This window comes from Henningerozyma blattae, chromosome 7, assembly GCF_000315915.1.
Source record: "Henningerozyma blattae CBS 6284 chromosome 7, complete genome".
Lineage (NCBI taxonomy): Eukaryota > Fungi > Ascomycota > Saccharomycetes > Saccharomycetales > Saccharomycetaceae > Henningerozyma > Henningerozyma blattae.
Genome location: NC_020191.1, coordinates 360,612 through 374,686, shown reverse-complemented (window position 1 = coordinate 374,686; position 14,075 = coordinate 360,612). Strand labels below are relative to the sequence as shown.

Here is a 14,075-nt window from a genome sequence, read left to right as displayed (position 1 = left end):
TAATAAATTCCAAAAATAAGAGCACTCTGATAAATTTGATGATTTTTAGAGACCATCATATATTGTATCTGCTCATATTCTTTATAGGATAATCATTTACATAGAAGGTTAATAGTGAACCTCGTCAATTTTTTTACCCGGAATCTTGAAATTTCTGCCTTTAATTTATAGGTTTCTAGTTACTAAGAAAATAAGAGTAGGATCTACATTTACGTGATTAATAGAAAACAATCTTAAGAATATACTAAATTTCCTAAAGACATTAAATCTTTGGAGCTGCATTCTTATAACTACTTGTAAAAACCATCGAAACTACCAAAATGTCAAACAATCCTTCGAGGAAATCCTCGTCCTCGACGAGAACGACCAGTAGCATTGAAAGTATGGTAACCAAATTATTAATGTCTACCAAACAACTACTTCAGACATTAACTCAATGGTCAAAAAATCGAGCAGACGAGCAGGAGGTTTCGGATGTTTATGTCCAACTAGGAAATGATTTTAAGGTTGTTTCCAAGTATTTTCAACATGCAGGGATAGATGTGTCAGATCTAGGCAACGTACCATTAAACCTTAGAAGAATCCTAGAGGAAGCACTCAGCGAACTTCCTTCGGATGAAACGTTGAATAAATATCTACCTAGCATCAGAGAAATTATAGTTCAGCTTTTGGATAACTTGAAAAAAAAACAAAACGAATTAAAAATGATTAAAAAGGCTCAAGCTCAAGCTAAAAAATTAAGCTCTCATCTTTCCACATCTTCATCAAATAGCAATTATTCGACCAGCTCTGGGCATGATACCACTTCTCCAAGAAGTAGTTCCAGCAGAGTCAATTCTGTAGCGATGTCTTATAATTCTTTGACGGGTACCCCTATGAATTCTCCATATGACAATGCTTTGAACAACGGCCCCAGGAGTAGTATTACATCTGGCACTTCTAGTTTAATGCCACGTAAACTATCTTTACGCGAGAAATTATCTAATGTACAGATTGATTTGCAACGACACGAAGAAGAAGCCTCTACGCCAGTTGAGAGACTTCCATCACCAACAGCAGAAGGTGCAGATGCGTTATCACAATTAAAAAATGGTTCTAGTTTACAGAGGCGTGCTTCTAAGAGATACTCTGCATACCATATGGCTAAACTAACTAATCAAACGGCCAAAGATGCAGCGGATGCAATGAATAGTAGCAATCCAACGCCTATGCTACCGAATAATAATAATCTTCCAAGTCTTGACGTGATAACAGGATTTTCTTCATCTACTTCCCCTCCAATCAATAAAAAAACTAGTCACGCTGATGATGCTATAACACAACTTCCTCCAAAGATACCTAGTGCTAGGCCGAAAGCAATACATAGTTCAGATGGTACAGAAAAGATTCTCGATAATGAGAAAAAAAAATCTGATTCAACAAAGAATGAATATGTTGTATTTTTAAAACTGAAAGATAATGTTAAAAAGTGTGTCATTACAAAACCATCCAACCTTAATGAATTAAGGCTACTCTTTGTTGAAAAATTCAGTTATACATTAGATGACGGTATGCTACCTGATATTTATGTTAAAGACAATACTTATTCTGTATTCTATCAATTAGATGATCAAAATTTTCATGAACTTTATGATGGTTGCATATTAGAGCTTCATCTTGTTACACCAGCAAAAATTGAAAAGGTAGAAATTAAAGAAGAACCAAAACAATTAGAATTTGATCTCACTTTTGAAAAAATTATGGAAGCTATGAAAATCGAAATACATAAATCACAATTAGAAATCTTAAATAAGTTGAAAGAGCTTTCTAATACTACCAAGCTGAATGAACCTACTGCCGATTTGTCAAAGGCCCCACAGCAAAAAGAAATAACTGATAACTCAGGATTATCTACTGCAGAGGCCAACAAAGTTAAAAATATGAAACACCAAATTAGTATTCTACGACAAATACATAAAGAAGACGATAAATTAATGAAAGCCACATTTAGTAACATTGTTGACAAAATTGAGCAATTTAAAGCATTATCAGTTAATTCCTCGGAATCTGGCTCAAATGAATATATGGAGAAATCTAAAAATGAAGTCAGTGATATATCTGATGCATTGCTATCTAAGGTGGACGATTTACAAGATAATATTGAACTATTGCGTAAGGATGTAGCAGATCGTGGTGTTAGACCTTCTGAAAAAAAGATTAATTCCGTTGAAAAAGAATTGGAAAGTGCAACAATTAATTTAGAAAACCTAAGAAAGCTACTTGACACCGAGAAGCCTCATTGGAAAAAGCATTGGGAAAATTTGTTGAATGAGGTTTGTGAAGATCAACAATTCTTGGCATTACAAGTTGAGTTAATCAGTGATTTAGAAACAGATTTACAAAAATCTATGGAAACATTTAAACTAGTGAAACTATGCTGTGAAGAGAGAAAGAAAAATCCAAATCGTCCAAAAATGGTACCAATTTTACCAGCAACTAAGCCTGGCGAAGCTCACGATGTTAGAGAAAAATTATTAAATGATGTACAATCTATGATTCCAGATCATGAGAGTAGAATCGATGCCTTAGAAAGAGCAGAAAAACTCTGGGAAAAAGAAAGGATTTATAAAGATAAAAATACAAAATTTGAAAACGAACTTGGAACTTTTGTTCAACAGTCTAATTTAAAGAACGCAGGTGGGATCGAAGAGGTAGATCGTATGAGAGATGAAAAGGATAAGGAACATTTCCGTGTAATGTATGAAGGATTTTGAGTTGTCAACATACCTTTATTCTTCGACTTTTAATCAAAAGTAGTACTTTCATATTTATTTATGAAACTATCTATCATTTATGCATTTTAAAATTATTTATGTCTAATTATAATACGTAATTTCATATAAGAAAATTATTTTCATTACCATTTAGGCTTCTATTTAAAAAAATTTATAAGTGCTTAATTTTGCTTATTTTGGGACATTTAAGCTTTTTTTATCTAAAATGTACCTAAATTTTTGGGCATCGCTAAATTTTCAATTTTTTGCTTTAATTAAATATTTTCAACTTGAAAAAACAACAATATCAACCAACTACTTGTATTGCAATCATACGACATGGTTAAAATTTCAGATAATCCTTATAAAATTGATTTTGTCAAATGCATTGTAGAAGATAGATTGTTGCAAATAAGAAATAAAAATGATATAGATGTACCAGAGCTAGTTAATGTATGGACGATTGATATTAACCCTAAAGATTCCAAGAAATGGATTGATTTTATTAAAGTTAATATTACTGATCAAGATCCTGTTTCATATTTACATGTAAAAAGGTTAAAAAAATTAACAATAGATTGCACTGAAAAAGAGCAGAATAAAACAAAAATAGTTTTAAGAATTATATTGTGTTCAGTAAAGATGATTACACATGAAAGTGATGTTATTACTTTAATACGCGATAATTCTACAGAGGACTTAATTAACAGATACGACAATTTAACCTGTAAATATCTAGTACCAATGGGAAATCCATCCACTAAGGAACGAATGCTAGAATGGAGTAAATTATATTGGCCTTTGATCTGGCGTGGTAATCCAAATGATCAAATTTTGAATGACTATAAGTTTGACATGATTCAAATAAAGAATATTTTGAAAGAAATTACAAAATTATCTCAAAAAGAAAAACTAAATGGAAACGAATTTCCAATTATCACAGCATTCGTAAACCCGAATGATTCAAAGAACATCATATACTCCATGGATACTAGAGTAGCTGAAAATGGGATACCGACAGATCATAGTATAATGAATGGTATCAAGAAAGTGGCAGATTTGGAAGTGAAAAGAAGGGCATTAATGTCAAAGAGTGATTTGTCAAACGAACATCAAGTTAATGATGATATTAAGAACCACCAAACATACCTTTGCTTTAATTTTGACATTTATACAACTCATGAACCATGTTCTATGTGTTCAATGGCATTGGTTCATTCTCGAATTAAAAGATTGATTTTTATTAAACCAATGGTTAAGACAGGAACTTTAAAACCAGAAAGTGGAAAAGGTTTTTGTATGCATAGTAATAAGTTATTAAATTCGAAATATGAAGTGTTTCAATGGCTTGGTGATGAATTTCCTATAGACGATATTGATCTTGAGGTTTCATGTTAATGATACAATTGTTTAATAATATTTATAAATATATATAAAATACATATGCATGCCATTTTTGAATTAATATCTAAGATACCTTTAGTAAATATTAAATGCCGTGATTTCGAATAGTTGAATATATGGGATAGCTACAATCTTAAAGATGTCTCCAAATTATCTAATCTACGCCTACCTCTTCTACCCATTCTATCAGCATCTCTTTTCAATCTTCTTAGATTTCTTTCTTTTTCAATTTCACGTTTCTGTATTTCCTCTTGAGTTAATTCTTCCACTCTTGGACACCAATTTGCACCTAGTTCATCAATATCTAGTCTCAACCCTGACAGGTAACCAAATGCAGCACCATTGGGTACATGATCTTGATTTAATTGACCTTCTAGCCATTCTTTTTTCACTTTTAAGATGTATTCGTGTAATGCATTAGATATTAATGGCATAAATTCTCTAGTTAACCCTAAATCTTGTACAACAATTTCTGCAAAAATTTCTGGTGATAATGATTTATCAGTTAAATTCCATTGAAAATTATCTTCGTACATTTTATTTTCTAAACTACAAGTTAAATTTATTATTACATGTAAGTCTGGCACCATTACTGAGGCAACTGTTTCATATTCTTGAATTTGTTCATTAATTGAAGATACAATTTGAGAGTGTAATGAAGAGGAATTACTAAAATCTAAGTCTCTAATATAAATAGTAGCAAATTCCTCTGGTGTTAACGAATGATCATTAACATTCCATGTGAAAGAGTCTATTATTGTATGATCACCATGTTCAATATTTAAATTGATTGGTATTATAATTTGTTCCTGTTGATTCATCGATAATTCTGGAGATATATCCAATCTATATGGTGTAGCAATTTTACTTTGAGAGAAAGTGGCTCTTATCTTTGGATATCTTAGAATATTTATTAATTCATCTTGATCCTTTATATCAGGTAAAGATTTTTTTAAAAGCTCATCTTCCATCAGTAATTGGTTGGTATTGCTTTGAGTTATTTGGTCATTTGCATCATCTGTGTTGTTATTATTGTTTAAATCTTTAAAGAACCCAGTTCCTTCAAGATCTCCAATATTCAAATTTAGATTGGAGATATTTCTAGATGGATCTAGTAAAAAATCATGATTATCGATATTCAATAGTGAATTTGAAGTTGATAAATTATTATTCATATTCATATTATTAATATTAAGATTAAGACTATTCATTAAATTGATATTACCAATTAAATTATTATTAAAGCCATTTAAGCTATTCATATTAATATCATTATTCATATTATTAGCATTACTATTAATATTATTGAGATCACTATTACCATTATTATTCATTAAATTACTATTGATATTAGAATTTGAGTTATTTGAATTTGGATTGGTGGTAAATTCATTTAAAATATCGTTATCAAACTCAGCATAATTAACGACTTTGGCTCTCTTATGACCCCTTACAGGTTGGGCGGTAATCAGCATAGGAACGTCTTCATTTCTAATTCTATTATGGAAATTTGTCAAATATGCTTGGGGTAACAGCAGCTTCTGTGGTTGCAATAGATCTTGATTGGACCCTGACATTACTTAACGTGCTCAATTATATTGAAATAAAATATGGAAAGACAAAAAATATTAGCTTGATGTATTTTCAAAGCGGTATCTAGCAATACCTTAATTGTGATTAGAATTATTTTTAAAACTAATCAAACATGTTTATCATTTTTCAATTTCTAGAAAGCTTATTATTCGCGGTAATTCTCCATTTCGAAATTATCGATTAAATGAAAGAAATCCAAAGATCGTTCAAAAATAACGATCACGTGATTTTACCATAAAAGGGCATTTACTTGAATTGTATTATCATGTTTTACGATACTCTTTTTCTTGTTTATCTTTCAAGAAAGCTAAGAAATGTACAATAAGCAAGATCAGGCTATCGTTATTTTAATTCTACTCATCCGAAGATGACTAGGATGCTACATGATAGGCTTTGCCTTCCAGCTTGGACCATTTTCAGATAGTAAAACAAAGACAAACTAGGTCTAATTGAATAAACTTATAATCTAATATTGGTAAATAATGCCAGTTCTATCTCTTGCTCTTACTTGAATGAAATGCCCTAGTATGTGCGCACCTAGCTAATAATGATGCTTGTACGGGTTACCATTACTACCTGGCAAGGGTACCTTTCCTCTTTCCATCTGATGATACGAACTCTTGACCAATTATTTTGAGTATGCTAAAATGTAGTTTCAAATGCATTCTTTTCTAACCCTATTAAAAAGTTTCACAAAACCGTGGTCAATTACCATTTGTATTCAAAATTGCCCTTTTCATCCAGCACTTCATTCTCAGAAGGACATTGAATTTTTTGGTTCTAATTTCGGTGGAAAAAAAAAAATTTTTTCACTCATCGAAAGAAATCGAGTGCAGAGCCTTTTGCGAAAAAAAATTTCACCAAGACCTTTTTTTTTTTTCGTTGTTTTTAGAGTTTCATTTAAATACATCATTTAATATTTTGAAACGTGAGTATTCAATTCTTGTTTTAATTAATATTTAAACTCGTTAATTATTGTTGATCCAACTTGCCTCTCATTTTTCACACCTTTTTCCCTCATAGAAGAATACATTAATAAAAAATGTCTTATTCCGACTTCTCTAAGATCGAAACTTTATCTAAGTTGAACGCTGCTTTGGCTGACAAGTCCTACATTGAAGGGTATGTTATATTATTACAATTACGATAATTACTAATGATAATAATTTTCGAACTTTTTTTTTTCAGTTTTTTCATCTAATTGTTACTGATGAACTTAATTCTTTGGTCCGTGTTTATGACAGGAAGTAAGACCCCTGGTATGAGTGACAAAAGAGATGTGATTAATTTCACGATATCTGATCTTATCATTAGAGAAATACATTAAGAAAGAAAAAGAAATTATCATTTTTTTTTCCATCATAGAATATTTTAGAACTAACAATTTTATTTTTATGATTTTATATCATAAATTTTTTTTCTACTCTTATTTGTTTAGTACTTATGCTACTCAAGCTGATGTTGTTGCTTTCAAGGCTTTCCAAAAGGAATTCCCACAATTCTCCAGATGGTTCAACCACATTGCTGCCTTGGCTGATGAATTCGAATCTTTCCCAGCCGCTTCTGCTTCCGCTTCCAACGAAGAAGAAGATGACGATGACGTTGATTTATTCGGTTCTGATGATGACGAAGTTGATGAAGCCGCTGAAAAATTAAAGGCCCAAAGATTAGCTGATTACGCTGCTAGAAAGGCTGCTAAGCCAGCTAAGCCAGCTGCTAAGTCTATCATCACTTTGGATGTCAAACCATGGGATGATGAAACCAATTTGGATGAAATGCTTGCCAATGTTAAGGCCGTCGAAATGGATGGTTTAGTTTGGGGTGCTTCCCAATTCATCCCAATCGGTTTTGGTATCAAGAAGTTACAAATCAACTGTGTTGTTGAAGATGCCAAGGTCTCTATGGATGATTTACAACAAGCTATTGAAGATGATGAAGATCATGTTCAATCTACTGATGTTGCTGCTATGCAAAAATTATAAGAGAACAGTTGTCTAATCAATATTCTTTTATCAACTTAATGCGGTTTGTATCTATCTATATATGTATATCTTTTATTAATTCCATAATTTAAAAACTCTATTCAGTATGACAGGTTTCAAAGAAACCTTAATGATTTTAATTTTCCAATGCATATTATAAATTTTTTTATTTTTCCTCAATTTAACTAATTTCATTAATTCAATTTAGTTCAAAGTGTAAAATAAGCAAATATATATATATCTATATAGATATGTGTATATAGTAGTAGTGTATTATTTTATTTATTTATTTATTTTTTTTAATTTTTCTTTTTGCTTGAAGGAGGGGAAAAAAGCACAATTGAAATATGAAAATGAAGAGCTTATTTAATTTGAGCAGGTTCTGTTAAACCTGGAATAAAGATTCTTAGTCTATGAGTAACTGGTAATTTTGGAACCACTGCTAATAATAAAGTTAAAGTTAAATTCCAAGCAAATAAATGGAAATCATAATGGGAATAATGTGCACTAACTAAGAATAAAGCAATTGGTACAGTGATTAGGAATTTTCTTGCAGGAGTATATAGCGTCTCATCATTGATTTGTTCCCACATGGTTAGATTGTCAAAGGCACCACCATTGAAATCGAAAGGTGTACCTTTAATCATATGAAACATTATATATGAACCAATGACATAAGTCATATTGGTTAAAGTCCAAGACCATTCATTTGTAACACCTGGCAATAGATTATAAAATAATTTCAATAGAATGATAATGACTATATGAATGATCCAAGCACCTCTTTGATCGACCCAAGTGGCATTCATATTTGGTAATAGGAATTGATCATTTTCATCTTCTAAAGTTTCTGGTTCTACATGAGATATGATGGAAGAGGAACGTCTCCTTCTATGATCCTTGACTGGTTCAGCTTGATACACCATAGAACTATTTGAAATCGCTTGACTTAAATTGTTTGTATTACTAGAACTACTTATAATACTTGAATTTTCGATATAATCTTTAGAGGTGCCTGTAGAATGCGTAGATATTAAAGTATTTGTTCTTGATACGTTTCCCAAGTTTGAAGAGGCCACATTGGCAAGGTTATTATTAATTATAGCGTTATTATTGGAAGAAGAACTGTTATTGTTGTTGGAGTTTGCTGTATTAGTGGCAGCGCCAGTTGTGGTAGAATTGCCACCATATGAGGGGAATGGTTTCAATGCATCAGAAGTAGAGCTCGACGGAGCTCTTTGATGGATACCACTCGACATATTTGATACCAATCTATTGTAATTTTTTTAATACTTAGTTTAAGTATATATTTCAATGGAATGTGATTAATTATCTATAATACCAAGTAACGGAGTAAAATAGAAAGACAGAAGAGAAAAAAATTATTATTATGAACTAATGAGACAAAGACTGTATTATATGACAATCGAACAACACAATACAATGCCAGAAATTTAACTTTTTGATTGATTCCTAACTTGGAGTTAAAGCTATGTGATATTTAATATTAAAACTTTATCTTAATGATAAAATTATACCAGCCTCTTCTTGATATGCCATTCTGTCAGTTATACCAGCACGGTGTTTTCCAGACACGGCACTCTGCGAACAAAAGGGGCGTAACCCAGGGGTTTTGGATTTCAACAGTAGGGCTTGTCCAGGGTTATTGAGATATTCAAATTTTAGGGTTTGCATTGCAAGCCTTGGGTTTACGATTTGTTGAGTTTAGGGTAGGGTTTGCCAGGAAACTGAGAAACGGCGTATATAAAGACGCGTTGGAAAGAAGTAAAATAGCCCGAGATCTTCCCCTTACAACAAGCACAAACATCGTCATGGTCTCTGCTGAATTCGAACAAAAGGCTGCTGAAGCCAAGAATCTTCCATCCTCTGTTTCTCAAGATGATATGTTAGCATTATATGCTCTTTACAAACAAGCCACTGTGGGTGATAACCCAGCTAAAGATGCTAGACCAGGTGTATTCAATTTAAAGGGTCGTTACAAGTGGGATGCTTGGGAAAAGCTAAGAGGTATGTCTCAAGCTGAAGCTGAAAAGAAATACATTGCTTTGGTCGACGAGTTGGTTGCCAAGTACGCTTAAGGATAACTATCTGAAACTGTGTTTCCCTATATAGGCTCGTGTCTGTAGAATGGTGTACATATCCTCATGTTTTTGCTACGATTATTTATTTTCTATATATATATATATATATTGCATAACCTTTTCATCTTACATAATGTCTTTGCATACAGCTATGTGAGCCTAATTGCCATTATAAATAAATTGATGTCTTTTGTTTTTGTGACGTTAACATAATATGTGTCTTTTTTTTTATGTTTTTGGCGTCTTATATTAAATCGTGAATTTACCCGGCTTTTCTGTTTGAGTCACGAGATCTCAGAATTGCCTTCCGTTAAAAGTGATTTTGAGGCATCTGAAATTTTTTTTTTTTATCAATGCCTCTTTTCGTCACAAAGGAAAAAAAAACTGCAATTGATGTATTTAATTTAAATAGATAATAAATATTGAAAAATAGAAAAGAAGAAAAAAGAAACAGGACGAAGTATATCGAAGTATCGTGATAGAATAAATACAATTGGATTTCAAGGCGATATATCAATATACATATCTACTCACTTACACTGGTTTACACATATCCATCTACGAACATATTCATATTGCACTAGTATCATTATTTATACAAATCTATCAAAGATTTTCATCTTTTATCGTTAAGCAAATAAAAAACTCAACAACAACATAGAATAACTAATAAAATTATAAACTCTTTTACATAATGTCTACTGCTGAATTTGTTCAAGTGTTAGAAAACACCATTTTAGCCACTGACCAAAATGTACGTTTGACTTCTGAAACTCAATTAAAGAAACTATCCAATGATAACTTTATTCAATTTGCAGGAATGCTATCACAAGTCTTGGTTGATTCCTCTATACCAATCAAGGATGAAGCAAGAATATTAGCTGCTTTAACTTTGAAGAATGAATTGATCTCCAAGGATTCAGTAAAGAATAATCAATTTTCTTTACGTTGGATAAATAATGTCGATATGAATTCTAAACTTCAAATTAAACAAAACGCTTTGATGGCTTTAGTCTCCAATGTTACTTCTGCAAGAGTCTCAAATGCGGTTGCTCAATTGATTGCAGCTATTGCCAACATCGAATTACCAAGAAATGAATGGCCAGAATTGTTAAAGATTATGGTCGATAATACTTCAAGTACCCAACAAGAAAATGTGAAAAGAGCCTCGTTATTGACCTTAGGTTATATATGTGAAGCTGCAGACCCACAAGATCAAACTTTAATTGCTTCTTCCAATAATATTTTGATTGCTATTGTTCAAGGTGCTCAATCCACTGAGCCATCAAAACAAGTTAGATTAACTGCTTTGAATGCATTGGCTGATTCTTTACTCTTCATTAAAAATAATATGGATAGAGAAGGTGAAAGAAATTATTTGATGCAAGTCGTTTGTGAAGCTACTCAAACTCAAGATTATGATATTCAAGCTGCTTCGTTCGGTTGTTTATGTAAAATCATGTCATTGTATTACCCTCTAATGAAACATTATATGGAACAAGCCTTGTATGCATTAACTATTTCCACAATGAAATCTGAAAACGATAAAGTTGCTTCGATGGCCGTGGAGTTTTGGTCCACCATTTGTGAAGAGGAAATCGATATTGCTTTTGAATTAACCCAATTCCCAGAATCCCCACTTCAAAGCTATAATTTCGCTTTATCATCAATCCGTGATGTGGTTCCAAATCTATTACAATTATTAACGAGACAAAATGAAGATTTTGAAGATGATGATTGGAATGTTTCTATGTCTGCAGGTTCATGTTTACAATTATTTGCTCAAAACTGTGGTAATAACATCTTAGAACCTGTCTTAGAATTTGTAGAAAATAATATCACTTCTGAAAATTGGAGAAATAGAGAAGCTGCTGTAATGTCATTTGGTTCTATCTTGGATGGTCCAGCTAAAGATCAAAAAGTTTATTACGTTCATCAAGCTTTACCTGCTATTTTAAATTTAATGGACGATTCAGTTATCCAAGTTAAAGAAACAGCTGCTTGGTGTATTGGTAGAATCGCAGATCTAGTCATTGAATCTATTGATTCAAACACAAATCTAAAGGGAGTTATTCAAGCCTGTTTGAAAGGTTTACAAGACCATCCAAAAGTTGCAACAAATTGTTCTTGGATCATTATTAATCTAATTGAGCAATTAGCAGATGTAGAAAACTCCGATATCTTCTCTTATTATTCACCTATCGTGGATGCTTTATTAAAAGTTGCTAATAGATCTGATAACGAATTCAATTCAAGAGCTTCAGCTTTTACCTCTTTAACTACTGTGGTAGAATATTCAAATGATACAGTAGCTGAATGTTCTGCTTCTATCTCCACGTTTATCATGGATAAATTAGGTCAAACTATGAATGTCAATGAAGAAACTTTATCTTTAGAAGATAAGCAAAGTTTACAAGAATTACAATCAAGTATTTTAACAGTATTAGCCTCAGTTATTAGAAAATCTCCACAAAGTGTTAGTTCTGTCTCAGATATGCTAATGGATCTATTCTTAAAGTTGTTAAACCAACAAGATTCTGCTTATATTGAAGATGATGTCTTTTATGCAGTATCTTCCTTGGCTTCTTCCTTGGGTAAAGATTTCGAAAAATATTTGGATCCTTTCTCTGCTTATTTAGTAAAAGCTCTAAATCAAGTAGATTCTCAAGTGGCAATCACTGCTGTAGGTTTTATTGCTGATATTTCAAATTCTTTACAAGAAGATTTTAGAAAATATGCTTCAGCTTTTATGAATGTTCTAGGTCAAATTATAACATCATCAAATTCAAGAAAAGATTTAAAACCTGCTGTATTAAGTGTATTTGGTGATATTGCCTCAAACATTACAGATGATTTCATCCCATATTTAAATGAAGTTATTACCTTATGTGTTGCTACTCAAAATGATAAACCAGAAAATGGTACTTTAGAAGCATTAGATTATAGAATTAAAGTTTTGGAAGCTGTTTTGGATGCATACGTTGGTATTGTTGCCGGTTTATCGAATAATCCACAACCTTTATTCCCTTACGTAGGTACAATTTTCCAATTTCTTTCAATGGTGGCTGAAGACCCACAATTATATGGTGAAGATTCTACTTCCAGATCTGCTGTAGGTTTAATTGGGGATTTAGCAACTATGTATCCAGATGGTTCTATTAAACAATTCTATCAACAGAATTGGGTATCTGAGTTTATGAAAAAGACTAGAACAAATCCTATCTTTTCCCAATCGACAAAGGATACTGCTAGATGGGCAAGAGAACAACAAAGAGCTCAATTAGCTTTATAAAACTAAGTCATTCTTTTAATAAGTGTGTTTTATATTGGAGGGGAAAAAAAGATTAATAATTATCTCACCATGTCATTAAAACACATTTTAACTCTCTGCATTTTATGATCACTATTAACCATTTCTGATTATTATTATTATCATTATTATTATCATTATTATTATTACTATACTGCCGCCATTAATTTCACTTTTTATATCCACTAATATGATTTCTAACCTCAAACAACCACTTCGAACTTTTTCCTTCACATTGCCATTCTTACTATTCTGTTGGCTTGGTTATATATTTACTTCATTTTTTTTTCTTCACTCTATTTCATTTTATTATACTTTTTTTTTCTCTCTCTCATTCTTTCTCTATTATTATTGTTTTATTATAAATATCATTAATATTTTCTTTTTTCTTTTCTCATTTTTGTTTTTTTCTTTCTTCTCTCTTTCTTCTTTCTTCTCTTTTCTCTATCCCATTTTCCTCATTATTCTCTCTCTTTGTATATAGGCATAGCATACTACTTTGGTTTGGTTTTATTTTTTTTTTTTTTTTTTTTTCTTTCTTTTAAAGTTTTTCAATTAGTTAATTAATTATTTATTTATGTAGTTACTTATCATCAAGAGATGGTCATAGACAAATTTCATCTTTGATGTATCTAAAATATATCTTGCAGTATATACATCTTAAGCACCAGTCTTCTAGCGTGGTAAATTACATTGAAAAACTATAGCAATTATTGCAGTTCTAAATTTTCTTTGAGTAATTTTACAAATAGCAACTAAGAAGATATCATTTATAACATACTGACAACATATTTATACATGAATTGCAATGTACCTTATGAAACTCTATACAGTGGCTTAAGCAGTTTTTGAAACAAGTCGGGAAATATCTTAAGCGGGATATGTTGCCGTACAATCTAGATAATGCCATTCTTATACGTATAAATAAAAT

General features: G+C 31.4%; 7 protein-coding genes across 7 annotated transcripts; 5 read left to right on the top strand and 2 right to left on the bottom strand.

Annotated features, from left to right (window-relative positions):
• Nucleotides 1-320: 320 nt before the first annotated feature.
• Nucleotides 321-2,753, top strand: BUD6 (formin-mediated actin nucleation enhancer; the record flags this gene model as incomplete). The annotated part of the gene is made up of 1 exon (XM_004181558.1): nucleotides 321-2,753. The coding sequence occupies one exon, from the start codon at nucleotides 321-323 to the stop codon at nucleotides 2,751-2,753; it is 2,433 nt and encodes an 810-aa protein (XP_004181606.1).
• Nucleotides 2,754-3,092: 339 nt separating this feature from the next.
• On the top strand, nucleotides 3,093-4,151 carry TAD3 (Tad3p; the record flags this gene model as incomplete). Its single annotated transcript, XM_004181557.1, has 1 exon — nucleotides 3,093-4,151. The coding sequence occupies one exon, from the start codon at nucleotides 3,093-3,095 to the stop codon at nucleotides 4,149-4,151; it is 1,059 nt and encodes a 352-aa protein (XP_004181605.1).
• A 131-nt stretch (nucleotides 4,152-4,282) lies between these two features.
• Nucleotides 4,283-5,734, bottom strand: SFH1 (Sfh1p; the record flags this gene model as incomplete). The annotated part of the gene is made up of 1 exon (XM_004181556.1): nucleotides 4,283-5,734. The coding sequence occupies one exon, from the start codon at nucleotides 5,732-5,734 to the stop codon at nucleotides 4,283-4,285; it is 1,452 nt and encodes a 483-aa protein (XP_004181604.1).
• Nucleotides 5,735-6,792: 1,058 nt separating this feature from the next.
• EFB1 (translation elongation factor 1 subunit beta) lies at nucleotides 6,793-7,732 on the top strand (the record flags this gene model as incomplete). The annotated part of the gene is made up of 2 exons (XM_004181555.1): nucleotides 6,793-6,872; nucleotides 7,189-7,732. 2 exons carry the CDS (start codon nucleotides 6,793-6,795, stop codon nucleotides 7,730-7,732), a joined length of 624 nt encoding a protein of 207 aa, XP_004181603.1.
• A 362-nt stretch (nucleotides 7,733-8,094) lies between these two features.
• On the bottom strand, nucleotides 8,095-8,991 carry TBLA0G01370 (uncharacterized protein; the record flags this gene model as incomplete). Its single annotated transcript, XM_004181554.1, has 1 exon — nucleotides 8,095-8,991. The coding sequence occupies one exon, from the start codon at nucleotides 8,989-8,991 to the stop codon at nucleotides 8,095-8,097; it is 897 nt and encodes a 298-aa protein (XP_004181602.1).
• A 573-nt stretch (nucleotides 8,992-9,564) lies between these two features.
• On the top strand, nucleotides 9,565-9,831 carry ACB1 (long-chain fatty acid transporter ACB1; the record flags this gene model as incomplete). The annotated part of the gene is made up of 1 exon (XM_004181553.1): nucleotides 9,565-9,831. The coding sequence occupies one exon, from the start codon at nucleotides 9,565-9,567 to the stop codon at nucleotides 9,829-9,831; it is 267 nt and encodes an 88-aa protein (XP_004181601.1).
• Nucleotides 9,832-10,528: 697 nt separating this feature from the next.
• KAP95 (karyopherin beta) lies at nucleotides 10,529-13,126 on the top strand (the record flags this gene model as incomplete). Its single annotated transcript, XM_004181552.1, has 1 exon — nucleotides 10,529-13,126. One exon carries the CDS (start codon nucleotides 10,529-10,531, stop codon nucleotides 13,124-13,126), a length of 2,598 nt encoding a protein of 865 aa, XP_004181600.1.
• Nucleotides 13,127-14,075: the final 949 nt, after the last annotated feature.